The sequence below is a fragment of the Colossoma macropomum genome, unplaced genomic scaffold, assembly GCF_904425465.1.
Source record: "Colossoma macropomum unplaced genomic scaffold, Colossoma_macropomum, whole genome shotgun sequence".
Classification (NCBI taxonomy): domain Eukaryota; kingdom Metazoa; phylum Chordata; class Actinopteri; order Characiformes; family Serrasalmidae; genus Colossoma; species Colossoma macropomum.
In genome coordinates this window covers 6,790,245-6,805,278 of record NW_023494803.1, presented here as the reverse complement: position 1 = coordinate 6,805,278, position 15,034 = coordinate 6,790,245, and the positions used below count along the sequence as shown (strand labels likewise).

General features: G+C 41.1%; 1 protein-coding gene across 1 annotated transcript in view; it reads right to left on the bottom strand.

Annotated features, from left to right (window-relative positions):
* Window positions 1–15,034, bottom strand: part of clic4 (chloride intracellular channel 4) — a 43,654-nt gene that overhangs the window by 3,900 nt on the left and 24,720 nt on the right. The window contains exons 2-5 of the mRNA XM_036592874.1: window positions 10,284–10,393; window positions 3,298–3,423; window positions 3,093–3,199; window positions 737–918 (exon numbers count right to left, since the gene is read on the bottom strand). Coding sequence (XP_036448767.1) covers window positions 737–918; window positions 3,093–3,199; window positions 3,298–3,423; window positions 10,284–10,393 — 525 coding nt within the window. The remainder of the gene's footprint in view (window positions 1–736; window positions 919–3,092; window positions 3,200–3,297; window positions 3,424–10,283; window positions 10,394–15,034) is intronic.

Genomic DNA, 15,034 nt, shown 5'->3' with positions numbered 1-15,034 from the left:
TTTACCAAACTAAAGCTACAACTTTACCAATTCTTTCGTACAGAGATGGGACTCAGTTTGAGCTGGTTTTGGAGATGCAGCGCCACACTGGACTCCTTTGCTTCTCACAGAACAAACACACAGGGGACACTGAACAGGTTACTTTCCATTTTGGAAAAGTGAAAGTAGTGTGGGGAGCTTAATCGCTTCATTCAGGAGCTGAAACTCTGAATACTTCCACATATACCTCATATGCTTGTAGCCCAGTTTGAGTGCCGCATGAGCTGCTTTTGGAGATTCTAATCGTTTTAACTTTGATTTCAGTAACTATGGCTACCTGTCCCAGACTTGAGCTATCATCACATCTATGAGTAGCTGCTCATACTGTAATGCAGAACAAGGAGAACATGATTGGAGGACAGCACTAACTGGTCAGAGCCTATTTTCACTGTAGCTTTGTGGTCTTAAGCTTAAACTGGTAGAGAGGATGTTTAATGTGATGCATGCACTACCATTTAACAATGACCTGTGTGTGATGAGATGGTTTTGGGAAACCCAGCCCTTTGTAGTATACGTGACCGAACAGCCATGCCAGTCAATGGCGAGCATTGCTTTGTACTGACAAGAGAAACTAAGCCATCCTTGCCACCCAAGTTATGAATTCCATATGTTTCCAGCAGTGTGGTGCATTGTAATACCATTAGGCCTTCCACATCAGTACTACCCGTTTTATTAGTGACCTCAATGTCCCCGTTACCTTGACAATGTGCAGTTTGGGAAGCAGGTTGCAGTCGGCCAAGGTCATATCATCTCCATCCAGGAACTTGCGGCTAGACACCTTGACGTCATCCATGCTGTTGTGGTCGATCTCGTCAGGCAGTGGTGAGCACAGGTACTCGTCCAGCTTCTGAAGGGTCTTCAGCAGGCCTCGCTCCAGAGCTACAGAGACACACATGAATGCAGCCACAATAAATCTTATCTTAAAGAAGATCATTGTTGAAGCATCTGCAAGATGGACTGATGTGTATATATATTTTTATTTCATTACTTTGTCACTTTTAAACATTTCCTGGATCTCCTCATGGATGAAAAGCAGACATTCTACTTTAGTACAGTGTTCCTCCCCAAAAATTGGTCTAGACTACATACATCTCATGTACATTAAGTTAGGTATTCCATGCTGGAAGTGCTGAGAGGGCTGGGAAGTTACCAGCATAAATGAGTATTATCTTATCTTTATGTTGTAGGCCAGAATAAAGAATACGACAGTAATGTACAGTACCAGATTTGGTGCAGAATGTAAAATAAGTTCTCTTAGCTGCCACATGAGGGCACACTTTTACAGAAGGATAACAAGCCCCATTCATTACATACTACATGTATTAAGAATCAACTTACTATAATCATTGTGCTTATAACAGTGATAGTGTAGATACGTTGTATCAAGCACAGCACAAATTCAGCTGGTTAACATACCTTGAGAAATGGTTGACGATTAGCCAGTCAGGTGAATTTAAGCAGAATACAAACTCCTAAAATTTTGTGACCTACATGCGCATGAATTCCACCTTCTCCCCCCTTTTTAGGGGACAGCTATAAAAATATTTTGTGTTATTGTTTCTATGCTGTGTATATGCAAACAACCTAGCATGTGAGGACATGAAAGGAAGCACTAACACCAACACTCATCAACAAGAATTAAAGAGATAGGAGACGTAATTCTAACAAGAATACAAGACTAACTCTGGCGCTACAGGTGCTTTCCACACAAGCTTATCTAAACCTTCTAGGCTTCCAGGCATGGTTAATTTTCCTGCCATCACGACATAGGCTTTGTGAGGGTGATGTATGTTGCTTTTTATAGGGCATCATGTAAACCATGAGGTGTGTCCTGGCTGTTTGGTATGTAAACTATGGAAGAGAGGAGGGTGAGGCTGGAGCAGGCAGTCAGAATAGCTATGGTGGCCTTACTGTTCCAGGGACTTTTGTCACAGGCAGGAGCAAAAAGGGCAACATATCCATGTATTTTAAAGAAGCTTTGTGTACATTTTACATGAAGCTGCATTTGTTCATTGATTTATTGCCTCTTAGCTTAGAACAAGAGGCTAGAGGTTTGTTCCCTGACAAAATGTCAAGTTTTGGACCAGGTTTGAGCTGTTTTTCACAGCAGATTTGTTACTGTAGATTTGTTATTTTTGTTTTTGTAATTTTCTTTTTATTGTACAAGAGTAGAACTGTTCCAATCTATGCTTTTCTAATAAAAATAAATACTACTACTACTACTACTACTACTACTACTAAAAGTAGAATTTTTCCCATTTGAAGGAGTATACATGTGTAAATGCACTGTTTTCGCATTCTCTCTCGGCGTTCTTGTTGTTTATGTCCAACTGTTTGCTGTGGACAAAATAAAAATAAAGCTTGCTCAAGGGCAACTGTTTAAAATTGCAAATGAGTCAAAGACATCGACACTGTATAAACATTATGACCTGGTTGTTACAGCAGAGAGAAAGCACACTGGTCACTGTAGAGCTAGTGAAAATATTTTAAGATATAACAGCAGGAGGACTGACACAGTATCTGTTCAGTGACACATTGATTGTTCTGCAGCAGCTACTAGCCAGAAACAAATGCCAGCGTCTGAGTACTTCCTCTCACTAGTTTAGTCAGTGTCGGCAACGGCTTGACTTTCATACTGTGTAAAGATTTTATTAGTTCATTATCTGTCCTTCAAACTCCTAGTAACAAAGCACAACACTGTAAAAAATGGGCCTGTGAAAATCCATCTCTGTTTAGGTCGGGTTCCAAATTTAGCAGGAGGCTACTGGTCTTATCGGATCAGGTCTCAGAGTTGAGTGTGGATCAGTTTTGGACTTCAATTTCATGCCTTTGCATACCTCTAAAAGAGACAGATGTATGAGTGTATATATCTGTCCTAGAAATGGGCGTTTTGACCTTATTTGCTATTCAAATATCCAAATTTGAAAACAAATAGTAAACAAATATCCTGCAAAGAAAATATTTTACAACAAATACATGAAAGGCTTAACCTTAGTCTGTGTGCAGCTATGAGAGGGTCATAGTGATTCGCAGTGTTTGTTGCAGACGCTCACCCTCATTGGCATCAGGTTTGGAGTTTTTGATGTAAGCGGAGAATTTGGCGAATATGTCCATCCCTGCCGTGTTGGACTCTGGGTGTCTGGCGCTGAGTTTGGCGTACCTGAACATAAACAGAATAAGACAGCATGTTAACAACTAAACAACTGCCCACAAAAAAAAATTCTGTGGTATGTGCATAGAGCGCACACAAACACTCACTTGGGTGGACTGAGAACATCCTCCAGAAACTCTTCAATTTTGTTGACGTCAGTCTTCACCTCCCCGTTAAACGTGATGAAGGGAGGGTGTGTTCCCGGAGCCAAGTTCTGAAGATCTGCTGGTTTCCTGACAACAAACACAAATAAACATAAACAACAACGGTCAGACAGAAACAGATTTTCTAAGTAAATGGATCCTGTGAACTTATTAACTTCCTAGCCATCTCAATTCAGACTGCACATTTGGACAAATATCATGTGTTTGAATGGTCAAAGACTGGCCTACATTATTAAGACATTAATCAATTAGAGCCTCAATTCAGTTTTGAGAAGGCTGATATTGAGCTGATAACAACCAGCGCTAATGTTACATTAATACTGTATCTTTTTTGTGCGACCCTTATCTCTGTTATTGCTGTTTAATACTGATAAGTGATGCAGGCATACAATTAACCCATTTTTGTGCTGCAAACCATAATAATAATAATTCCAAGAAGGACCAATTAAGTACAAATAGAGAGGAAGCAAAAGCAACCTGGCTTTTTTTCTTCAAACAGCAAATTCAGCCTAAGTGTTCTGACTAAATAGGTGATTTGTTTGTTCCACTCTGTCTAGGCCAAATGCACACGGGTCAGGATTCAGAGGAGAACTGCCCCTCAACAATAACCACGGTCCTCTTCACTAGAGTGGCCATTTCCAGAAGCCTTGTGTATAGCCCACCAGTCAAGCGCTGCAATTCAAAGGTCCATCATGTGAGAGAGTGTGGTTAAGTGGGTGTGTGTGTGTGTGTGTGTGTGTGTGTGTGTGTGTGTGTGTGTGTATATAAAAGTGAGTTCCAGATGTCTCTGCAGAGTAGGCGGCATTCAGCACGTATGATGAAACTCCGAAAGACCAGTTTGCTAACTCGTTATGTAACAATCAGCACTCTAAGGACCAGCAGAAATGTACCCAGACCCAACAGACTCTCTACCCCTCTGTAACCCCAACTAAAATGCCACTTCTGAACTGAATATGTGGACTGTTTATTCCACCTAGTATAGGCCGAATACATTGGCATGTACTGTGCAATAAAATAATGGACATTTTATGTTGACATCTAAAATCTGAAACTGGCTCTAACTTTTAAAGGCACAATACAGTGGTCTGTGTCATAATACTGTAGTGTGTCTTTTGATGTTGCATTTCATGTAGTGCTTTCAATAGTAATCATATTAATAACAGATAAAAAAAGCTAAACAAAAAAATTTGAGAAAAAAAACCCCTGAACAATAACCATGCATAGTATTTAAGGTTAAAAAAATACTGGAAACTTTTATGTTTAAATTTAACCACATACACACACTATATAACTGAAAAAGCATATATATTTTTATTTCATTTTTTATTAATCAAGTGTAATTGAACAATGGTGACAGCCCTAATTTGCACACACAGGGTAATACAATACTACCCATCACATGTTGACATCTAAAGTCTGAAATTACTAGGAACTTTTAATAGCATAGTACTGAGGTATACCATGGAAGCTGTTTTAAAACTGTATTGTATTTCACATTGACTCAGACAACAGGACTGCATTAGCCAGGTCTGAGCCTTCTTGCTTATTAGAAGGCAAGTGACAAGTGCAAAGATTACATGGACTTCAATTGTCTAGAGTGCTGCTAGTTCCCAAATTCATCTGTCCTCAAATTCCTCTCATGATCCTGCATACCTATTATCAACATCAATATCAGTTACAAAATATACTACATTTACTTTGATTATGCACTACTGTACAAAAGACAAGCTGCAAAAAAGTTTTTGGCTTAACCTTTTGAGCAAACTACTTACTGTTAAATCAGATAATTATACTGGCCTTGCAAACTAAGTACAATATGAGGAGCCATTTCAGGCCATGCTAAAGCCCGTTGAGAGCTGAAATCTCCCAGAAGACCCTGAAGTCTGGAACACTCTGATCTTACCAGCTTCTGGGCACAACAACAGGAAATGACCTCATGCCTTTGGCATGAGCACAGGAAGCTCCTTCACCCCCATGTTAGCAGAAAGCAGGAGATCTGTGTGCGTGTGTGTGTGCATGCATGCGTGTGTGTGTGTGTGTGTGTGTGCGCGTGTGTGTGTGTGTGTGTGTGTGTGTGCGCGTGTGTGTGTGTAATGCTTGAAGTGTCACAGTCAGAAAACATCCACATGCAGCGTCACAGCCATAATAAACATGTGGGGGAAAAACTCAGACTTTAGTTGTTCACTGCAGCGTCTCTATTAGCAGAACTGTACTCCAGCATTTGTTAAGAGTCACTATGTCTTGAAGCGGAGCTGGCGTGGTGTCTGAGCAGTGACTGAGACTACATAGAGACACTGTGCTTCATTTGAGCAGCAATAAAAATGCCCAATCAAACAAACAATGTCTCTTTTGTATGCCACAGTGCCATTAAGCCCTTAACATAATGACTGAGAATCATATGTGGAAACTCTCACACAGAGAGAGAGAGAGAGAGAGAGAGAGAGAGAGAGAGAGAGAGAGAGAGAGAGCTTTAGAAAGTCTACAGGCTGCTTTTTAAGATGGCTAGGACAGAGGGAGGTGAGTTTGCCTACCCAGGAATACATTTAAATATTTTAGTGCTCTTATGCTTTATCTACAAACAATAAGGCAGATTGTAACAAAGGTGGCGGTGTCTGCATCTACGTGAACAACAGGTGGTGTTCAGACGTAAAGACTGTTGAAAAACACTGTTCAGCTGACTTAGAACTGCTGATGGTGAAGTGCAGATCCTTCTATCTGCCGAGAGAGTTCAGCACTGTGTTTATTCTGGCTGTTTACGTCCCACCACGCGCGAACTCGGCCACGGCGCTGGGGCTGCTGCATGACGCCATTAGTAAGCAAGAGACCGCACACCCGGACGCCGTGTTCATTGTTGCCGGTGACTTCAACCACTGCAACCTGAGGACTGTCCTCCCCAAGTATCATCAGCACGTGAGCTTCAGACGAGGGAGAGCAACATACTCGATCAAGTCTACAGCAACGTGAGGGGGGCCTACAGGGCTGTGCCTCGGCTGCACTTCGGACAGTCCGACCACATCTCCGTGTTCCTCTACCCAGCATACAGACAACTCCTCAAGCAAGCACTTCCAGTGAGTAAAACTATCAAAGTGTGGAATGAAGAAACTGATCTAGTGCTTTAGGACTGCTTTGACAGTACAAACTGGGATGTGTTCAGAACTGCTGCTGTGAGAGAGGACTGTACTGTTGATCTAGAGGACTATGCTTCTGGGGTAACAGGCTACATCAGCAGCTGCACTGAAACCGTTGCTCCTACAAAGCGCTGCAGAAAAAATCCCAACCAGAAACCCTGGATAAACGGTGAAGTTTGGTCCATGCTACATGTTCGCCATGCTGCATTTCTCTCAGGCAGCGCTGAAGACTACAAAAGGTCCAGATACGACATAGATCTATCAGAGAGGCCAAGAGACAGTACAGGCTGAAGCTAGAGGGCTACTACACCACCACGGACTCCAGGCGCATGTAGCAAGGACTGCAGCACATCACCAACTACCAACAGTCAAGCAGGGTGGTCGCAACCAGCCATACTACACAACCTGATGAGCTGAATGAGTTCTATGCTCGCTTTGAGGCCCTCATCCCTGGCCGACAGAGATGTTATGGCCAAAGAGAGCACACAGAACACATCACTCACTGTGACGTCAGTGGATGTGCGCAGGACCTTGAAGAGAATAAACCCACGGAGAGCAGCCGGCCCAGACAACATCCCCGGGTGTGCACTCAGGGTTTGCTCATCAAAACTCGCTGACGTGTTTGTGGACATATTCAGTCTGTCCCTCATGCAAGCTGTTGTGCCATCCTGCTTCAAAAGCTCCTCACTCTCGGACTGACACCCACCCTCTGCAACTGGGTGCTGAACTTTCTAACAGACAAACCCCAGTCAGGCAGAGTCGGCAGCCGCACATCCAGCACAAGAACAGTGAGCACAGGGGTTCCCCAGGGCTGTGTGCTGAGCCCCCTTCTGTACACGCTCTTCACGTATGACTGCATGGCTTCCCAGAACAACACCAGCATCATCAAGTTTGCTGATGATACTACAGTCACTGGACTGATCACTGGTGGGGACGAGACAGCGAACAGGAAGGAAGCGGCTGAGCTGGTGGCCTGGTGTCATCGCAACGATCTTTCCTTGAATGCAGACAAGACCAAGGAAATGATTGTTGATCCAAGGAGGAAGCGGGAGCTGCACACACCCCTGTACATAGGTGAGACAGAGGTGGGGAGGGTGAAAACCTTCAAATTCCTTGGCATCCACATCAGTGAGGAGCTCACCTGGTCTCACAACACACACCTCATCATCAGGAAGTCCCAGCAGTGACTGTACTTTCTGAGAAGGCTGAGGAAATTTGGCATGCCAGCCAAAATTCTCAGCACCTTCTACAGGAGTGCGCTCGAGAGTGTTCTTACCAGCTCCATCAAGGTCTGGTATGGAAACTGCACTGCTCAGGACAGAAAGGCTCTCCAGCGTGTCCATCTCAGGAGCAGCCTTCCCCTCACTACAGGACATTTATCACACCAGGGTCATCAGGAGGGCCCACAACATAATCAGGGACAGTACACACCCCCAGCACAGACTCTTCAAACTCCTACCTTCAGGCAGATGCTACAGGAGTGTGAAGTCCAGGACTACAAGACTGACGAACAGTTTCTATTCACAGGCCATCAGGCTTGTGAACACCTCACTCACTACCTCTCCCCCCCCCCACTCTGAACTGGTTGAACTTTTGGCCGACTTAAAGTTTCTCAGCATAAAATAGCAAAGAACTTTTGCTTTTCATGATCTACGGTACATAAGATCATTAAAAGATTCAGAGAATCTGGAAAAATCTCTGTATGTAAGGGACAAGGCCAAAAACCAGTATTTGCTGGCCGTGATCTTTGGGCCCTCAGGAGGCACTGCATTAAAAACAGACATGATTCTGTAGTGGAAATTACTGCATGGGCTCAGAAACACCTCTGAAAACCACTGTCTATGAAAACAGTTTGATGCTGCATCCACAAATGCTAATTAAAACTCTTAAAAGCAAAGAAGAAATCAGATGAAAACAAGATCCAGAAATGCTGCCACCTTCTCTGGGCCTGAGCTCATTTAAAACGGACTGAGGCGAAGTGGACAAGTGTCCTGTGGTCCGATGAATCAACAACTGAATTTCTTTGTGGAAATCATGGACACTCTGCCCTCCGGACTAAAGACAAATCAGCTTGTTATCAGTGCACAGTTTAAAAGCCAGTTTTCATAATGGTATAGGGGGGCATTAGTGCACATAGGATGGGTGACATGCTGAACGATATATACATGTTTTGGCAACGTATGGTGCCATCCAGACCACGTCTTTTTTCAGGGAAGGCCTTGATTATTTTAGCAAGACAATGTCAAACCACATTCTGCATGTATTACAACAGCATGGCTCTGTATTAAAAGAGTCTGGGCGCCAAACCGGCCTGCCTGCAGTCCAGACCTGTCAGCCCCTGAAAACATTTGGCACATTATGAAACGAAAGACATAACAAAGGAGACCTTGAACTGTTGAGCAGCTGAAATCCTATGTTAAGCATAAATGGGAAAACATTTCACTTTCAAAACTACAGCAGAGTGTTGTTAAAAGAAGAGTTGATGAAACGCAGTGGTAAACAGGCCCCCGTCACAACTTTTTTGGAACGTGTTGTATCAAATTCAAAATGGGCATATATTTTTCAAATAACAATAAAATCTTAGTTTCAACATTTGATATGTTGTCTTTGTACTATTTTCAATGAAATATAGGGTGTAAATGATTTGCACATCATTGAACTTTGTTTTTATTCACATTTTGCACACCGTCCCCCTTTTTTGGAAATGGTGTTGTTGAATAGCATGGTAGCTGACTGAGGGCTGTCAACAGCACTTCAACATACTCTCTTATGAATCATTCAGGGAAGCTTCTGGAAAAGGAGACTCAGCCACAGCTGGCTTACCTTCTGGTACAGTTCTCACCATTTCCCTTAATACTCATCTACTGCTCATTTCACAGGTAGTTCCCACACAGAATGTCAATTGAACATCCATCACTGATATAATTTAACTAGGCAAAAAAAACAAATGACCAGGCTTTCCCTTTCGTTTCAGTCCACAAATTCTGTCTGGTAAACAGTCCGAGTAGCTACTGTTTGTCTATATGGGCATCAACAGTATGTTTGTAAGCCAAGCTGCTGCTGAAACCTATCAAGGAGAAGAGCGGAAGCATCTTCATCAAGAAAAACCTTCAAACAAGGACAGTTCCCAAAAATCCAATCCTGCTTAGTCAGTCAGAGTGAGGGCCTACATCATACTAGGGGAACCCAAGGCTCATTGAAATGCTAATTAAGAAACTAAAGGTTAAAAATGTTCTCACTTTAATCTCTGAAACCATTTGAAGTGTGATAAAAGGAGCGGATACAGAAAGAAGGGCTGAGAGAACAGCCAGGGTAAACATGAGAGAGTGAGTGAGAATTTTATGGATTTAAGTAAGAGTGGCCAGTGTCAATATTGAAAAAAATTGATTATAGTACATTTATTATAGTAGAAAAAAATGGACTCTATAATAAACATAATGTTCAGGCAACACTCTATAATGATTTATAATGTTCAGATAATGTGGCCAGTCATTCCAAAAGATTGTGTTATGCCACAGGAAGCACAAATTGTGATATGGCTTCTATTGTTTTACTGCATCATAAAAATAAATAACTGTTTATTGCACAGACACAATTTTGAAAAATTGCATCAGCAAAAGGAGCGGGACTAAAGAAGTCATAGTAGTTAAATTAGCTGATGAATCAAATCACAGTCAACAGATTAATTGATTATAGAAATAAGTTGCAGTCCCCGTTTTAACAAGACACAATCTCAATAGACTAGCATGTTTGGTCTAGTTTCTTTGAATCTCTTCCAATGACACACATACACAGGCCCACCTCTTAAGGTCAACGGTGGTAACGTTGAAGACCACGCCCTTCAGCCAAAGGATCATGAAGAGACGCTGGGAGAATGGGCAATTCCCTATGCTCTCTCCATCACTGCCCGCCTGCAACACAAATAAGCAAAAAAAAAATAAATTAGACAACACATTTAATACGGGAATGAAATGCATTTATGTGCATTTTACAATGATACAATTCATTATTATAATATTTAATAAAGAATTCCTTTTGGGTGGGCAGGGGTTAAAAAAATAGACAAAAATACATTGTGTACTGCATTTATTGGCTATACTGATCAGCAAAATAGCATATTTACAGTACAAACCTTGTCTGTGAACTATGAGGGCAAAAAAACAAACAAAAAAACAAAAACAAAATAATCGTTCATTAAATCGTAATCAAGGTAAAATATTTCATTAATTGTGATACTGATTTGAGGTCATATAGCCCAGCACTACTCATGAGTATGTCTGGCCTGCATTAATTCTTCTGTCCCTTTAAAGCAGCAGTCCACAACGTTCACATCTGTTTTTCTGCACCACTGGAAGAGATTTGCGATTTCATATTATTTGTCTAGACAGGTGCAAAAGTGATCCAAACATGTAGAAAAGATGTTAGTGTGAGTACGGATTTTTCTTTGCCATCTAAGCAGTGAGAAGATTCATTAATTTCACATTGTGTCAGACATGTGATGCATAATGTGGGCTCGAGACTACAGGTTAAACCGAGTTAAACAGTGATGCATGAAAGTGATGCTTCAGCAACACTAAAGCGCATAAAAGCTAAAGAAGGATCAGAAACCAGGCAGGCCGAGCTTTGGTTGAACTTCGGCCAGCGATCCTACTACAGAGGAGACACAGTAACAGAGGTGGGTAAATCTTTACATGGGCAATTAAGGCTCTGTATGGTGCTGCACTATGTAGTGTTTCAGAGAGGAAATCTCATACAACAGCACTCAGCATGCATCGACCAATAGTCAGATGTCTAATCAATAAACTTTACTCATCACAAGATGGCACTGGTTTGCTTAATATGTACTTAACCTATAACAATCATTACAAGCTTTTAAAAGTGTCCTTTATTAGTCCCACAACGGGGACATTTAATCTCCGCATTTAACCCAACGGTACGGTGAAACACGACATACACACTAGTGAATGCACACACACTAGAGGGCAGTGAGCACACTTGCCCAGAGCTGTGGGCAGCCCTATACACGGCGCCCGGGGAGAAGTTGGGGGTAAGGTGCCTTGCTCAAGGGCACTTCAGTCACGCACTGGGATCGAAACGGCGACCCAACCTCCAGCCCATGACTGCCCCCTAGAGGAATTAAGTAAAGCCATTACGTATGTACAGGCTAGCTTCATAAATGGAAAAAAAAATAAAAAATCTAGGAAATCACAAATCCTCAAAAAAAACTTAAACTATGGGCTTATTACTCAGATATTACTCTGCAAATTCAACTATTCAGCAATTACCATCAAACTAATACGCAAGTTTTGTGGTTAAATGTTCGCTCAGATATGATTGCTCAGAGTTTTAGAAGTCAACACTACCTTTGTCCTGTTTTATGATTGAGACCTATAGAAAGAGACATTCATAGGGAATGGACATTCTATACCAGGGGTCTTTAATTAAAATTCAATAAGGCCCAGTTAGAGAAAATATCCTCAAGCAGGAGGTTTAACTTGCATCATGATTCAGTGCCATATACTGTTTACTGAAGTAGCCTAGAAGGTATATCAACATCTTAAACAGTCAACAACTGAATGTCAAATCAAACAAAGTACAATTCAGTGATATTTCAACAACATTTGTCAGTTTTCTCTTTTTAGAGCATGTCATGTGAAATAACTTTCCTCTGACTCACTTTCTCCTCCAACTGCTGTTTCTCGCCTCATCCAGAGATCTGACTGACTGCACAGATCTGATTGGCTGAGTAGTGTCACGTGTGATATATTACAACGCATGCGATTGGTTTGTGACTCTCCTGGGCCGCTAAAGTGGTACCATAAAAGCTAGAAAAGCTACGCCGATTAAAATAAGACCACCCCCTTGAAATTGAAACACCAAACAATGCAAAAAACTGCACAAGTAAGCCACCCATTCCAGCACATTCACGACTTAAGACCGCACTCCTCAAACCTCTCAGCGTTAGTCTCATTGGTAAGTCGTTCAACAATGTGAGAATACTGAATCATAAATCTAATCAAATCATATCCCTGTTATGACAAGCTTTCCCATGAGAGGTGGCCTCTTTAGATCCTCTACTGTAACAAGAATTCACAATCTGTATAAAACAGAAGCGACCACTGTGTATGTTTATATATATAATATATATATATATTATATATATATATATATATATATATATATATATATATTATATTATTATTATTAGGATATACACAGTTATTGGTTGGAACATGCAGTCACCGTTGCTCTCACTGGACGTCAGTGGTGATTAGAAACTGCAATCCCTCTATGGAAAAGTCATTTATATGCTCAATTTCACATGAACCCTTCCTTCAGACGGCGGTAATAAAGCAACTGAATTATTAAAAAGTAATACACTCTGATGTTCACTCACATAGCTTTAACAAAACGCAATTACTTTAACTGCTTGACAGCCCTACATATTACACATACAAGGACTGTATCTTGATGGGTGCACACATGCATAAAAAAGTGAGAGAAGAAACCAGATAAACTACTAATAAGAAAATATGACAATCCACCATCTTCAATAATAATTTGTTTTGTTTTTTTTTAATTTTTATTAAATACTTTTTACATTTAACCACTGCCTGCAGCTGTCTGTCTCTGTCGCCGGCTCTCTCTCTCGCCTCCTCCCACCTCTCAGCACAACTGAGTACCAGGTTCTGTTAACTTCATGTATATGTGTATGAATAAAGCAACAATCAAGGCTTCCAACAGCAGCGTCCTCCCTCTTCATTTTTCTCCAGTGCTTTTACGCCACTGGACCAGAGTATGAGCTCACCATTCCAACGTTAATTAACCTGAAAAAACTATCACTGCTTCAACCAGGCACTCACTGAAATCTGTCTCGGTCTGTCTCTCTCTCCAGTGCTTCAGAGCTGCTGATATAGAGTGGAGTGTGTGTCTGAATGCTTGTCAGCAGCATGTGTGTTCTCATTACTCCTGAATAGCTGAGTTATGCACACAGGTCACTGTGGGGCCAGAGAGACACAGAGCAAGAGAGACAAAAATCCACCCTTCAGAAAAACTCAAGGGTTTCGCCCTAACAGAGAAAAGTCTGTTAAAAAGCAACCAAAGAGGAGCAGAAAATAAAATGTTTACTATTCTTTTTCAACAGAACTTTGACACACTCATGCGTATATTATTGTGCTAATCGAAGCGTAAACTACATTACTTACAAAACTCTAACGGTCTGTGGAAATGGAGAACATCTTGTTTACAGAATTTTTTGAAAGTGCACACACACACACACACACGACCAGGCACAAGCGCACACACACACACACACACACACACACACACACACACACACACACACACACACACACACACACACACAACAGTGCCACTAACCTAGAGAGAGGAGCTGGTTAGCATTAGCTTAGATAGCATGATAACAGCTCTGCTCACCATAGATGTTCGATACTGGCTAACTAAAGCAATGACAAGTTTAGATGATAATGATTCAACCTGTAACGAGTTCATTTACAAGAGTAAAATCATGTGATCAATCTGGTGCTGGAGTGACAGGAAGCCGAAGTCAAACCTGTTCTGTGATTTTTGGGACTATAGCGTTTTAGCTAACGTGCCACACACTACAGCAAAGGCTCGATTCCAGCTAACTTATGCTAAAGTGACGCCTGTTTAAAGGATAACTGAAAACGTAAATTCAAGTGACGGGTGTGAAAAGCGAAAGCCAGAATCAAATGTGTTCTGTAGTGCGTGTGGTTCTTAGTGCTGAGTCACTATTATGCTTAGTTTTCCATGGCCCTGATTTTTCCCTCTTTCTATCAGCGCCACCTATTGGTGAGCTCCCACACCACCCATCAGTGAGCCACTCTAAAATATAAACAGATGGAACGAGTTTAGTCTTCAGACATGGTACAGTAATTTGACATGTCATTACTTTGAAATACCAAAATCATTTTTAAATACCGGCATCATTATTAAGCTTGAGACCCTAGATTTTTTGGGAATTTTTTGGTTCAATTACAATTGCAATTATAAAGTATTTACATGTGACAGTCACACATCCCATATTGCCATACTCATATGCCATTATTTGACATGTAAATGCCAACAGAAATGTGATCTCTTTATGAATTGGGGTCATTTCTGATAAAAAATTTACCTAGCGTCTACAATTATAAAACATCTGTATAGAGATCTTGAAAACCTCAGATACCTTTTCAGAAATTGTTAATCTGGAGTGTCTGTGAGCTGAAAGTGCAATAATTTTGATGGTGATTCATTCTATTGGTTATTATGAGCAAAAATAAACAATTAGCATAAGGCAGACATGTTTTTCATTGATTTTCTGTCCTCTTGGATTCATGCCGAGTGCTAAAACTCTGATACACAGCAAGACAGGCTTTATTTTTTGATTACAAATTGAGTTGCATATTTAATATCAGATATTTTTAATACTCAAAGTCAAAGTAAACTGAAAGACAGAGCTAGATATAATTGATTTTATAATAATAAAACTATTACATATGTAATATGCGAGTGGGGTTTGGGTGATT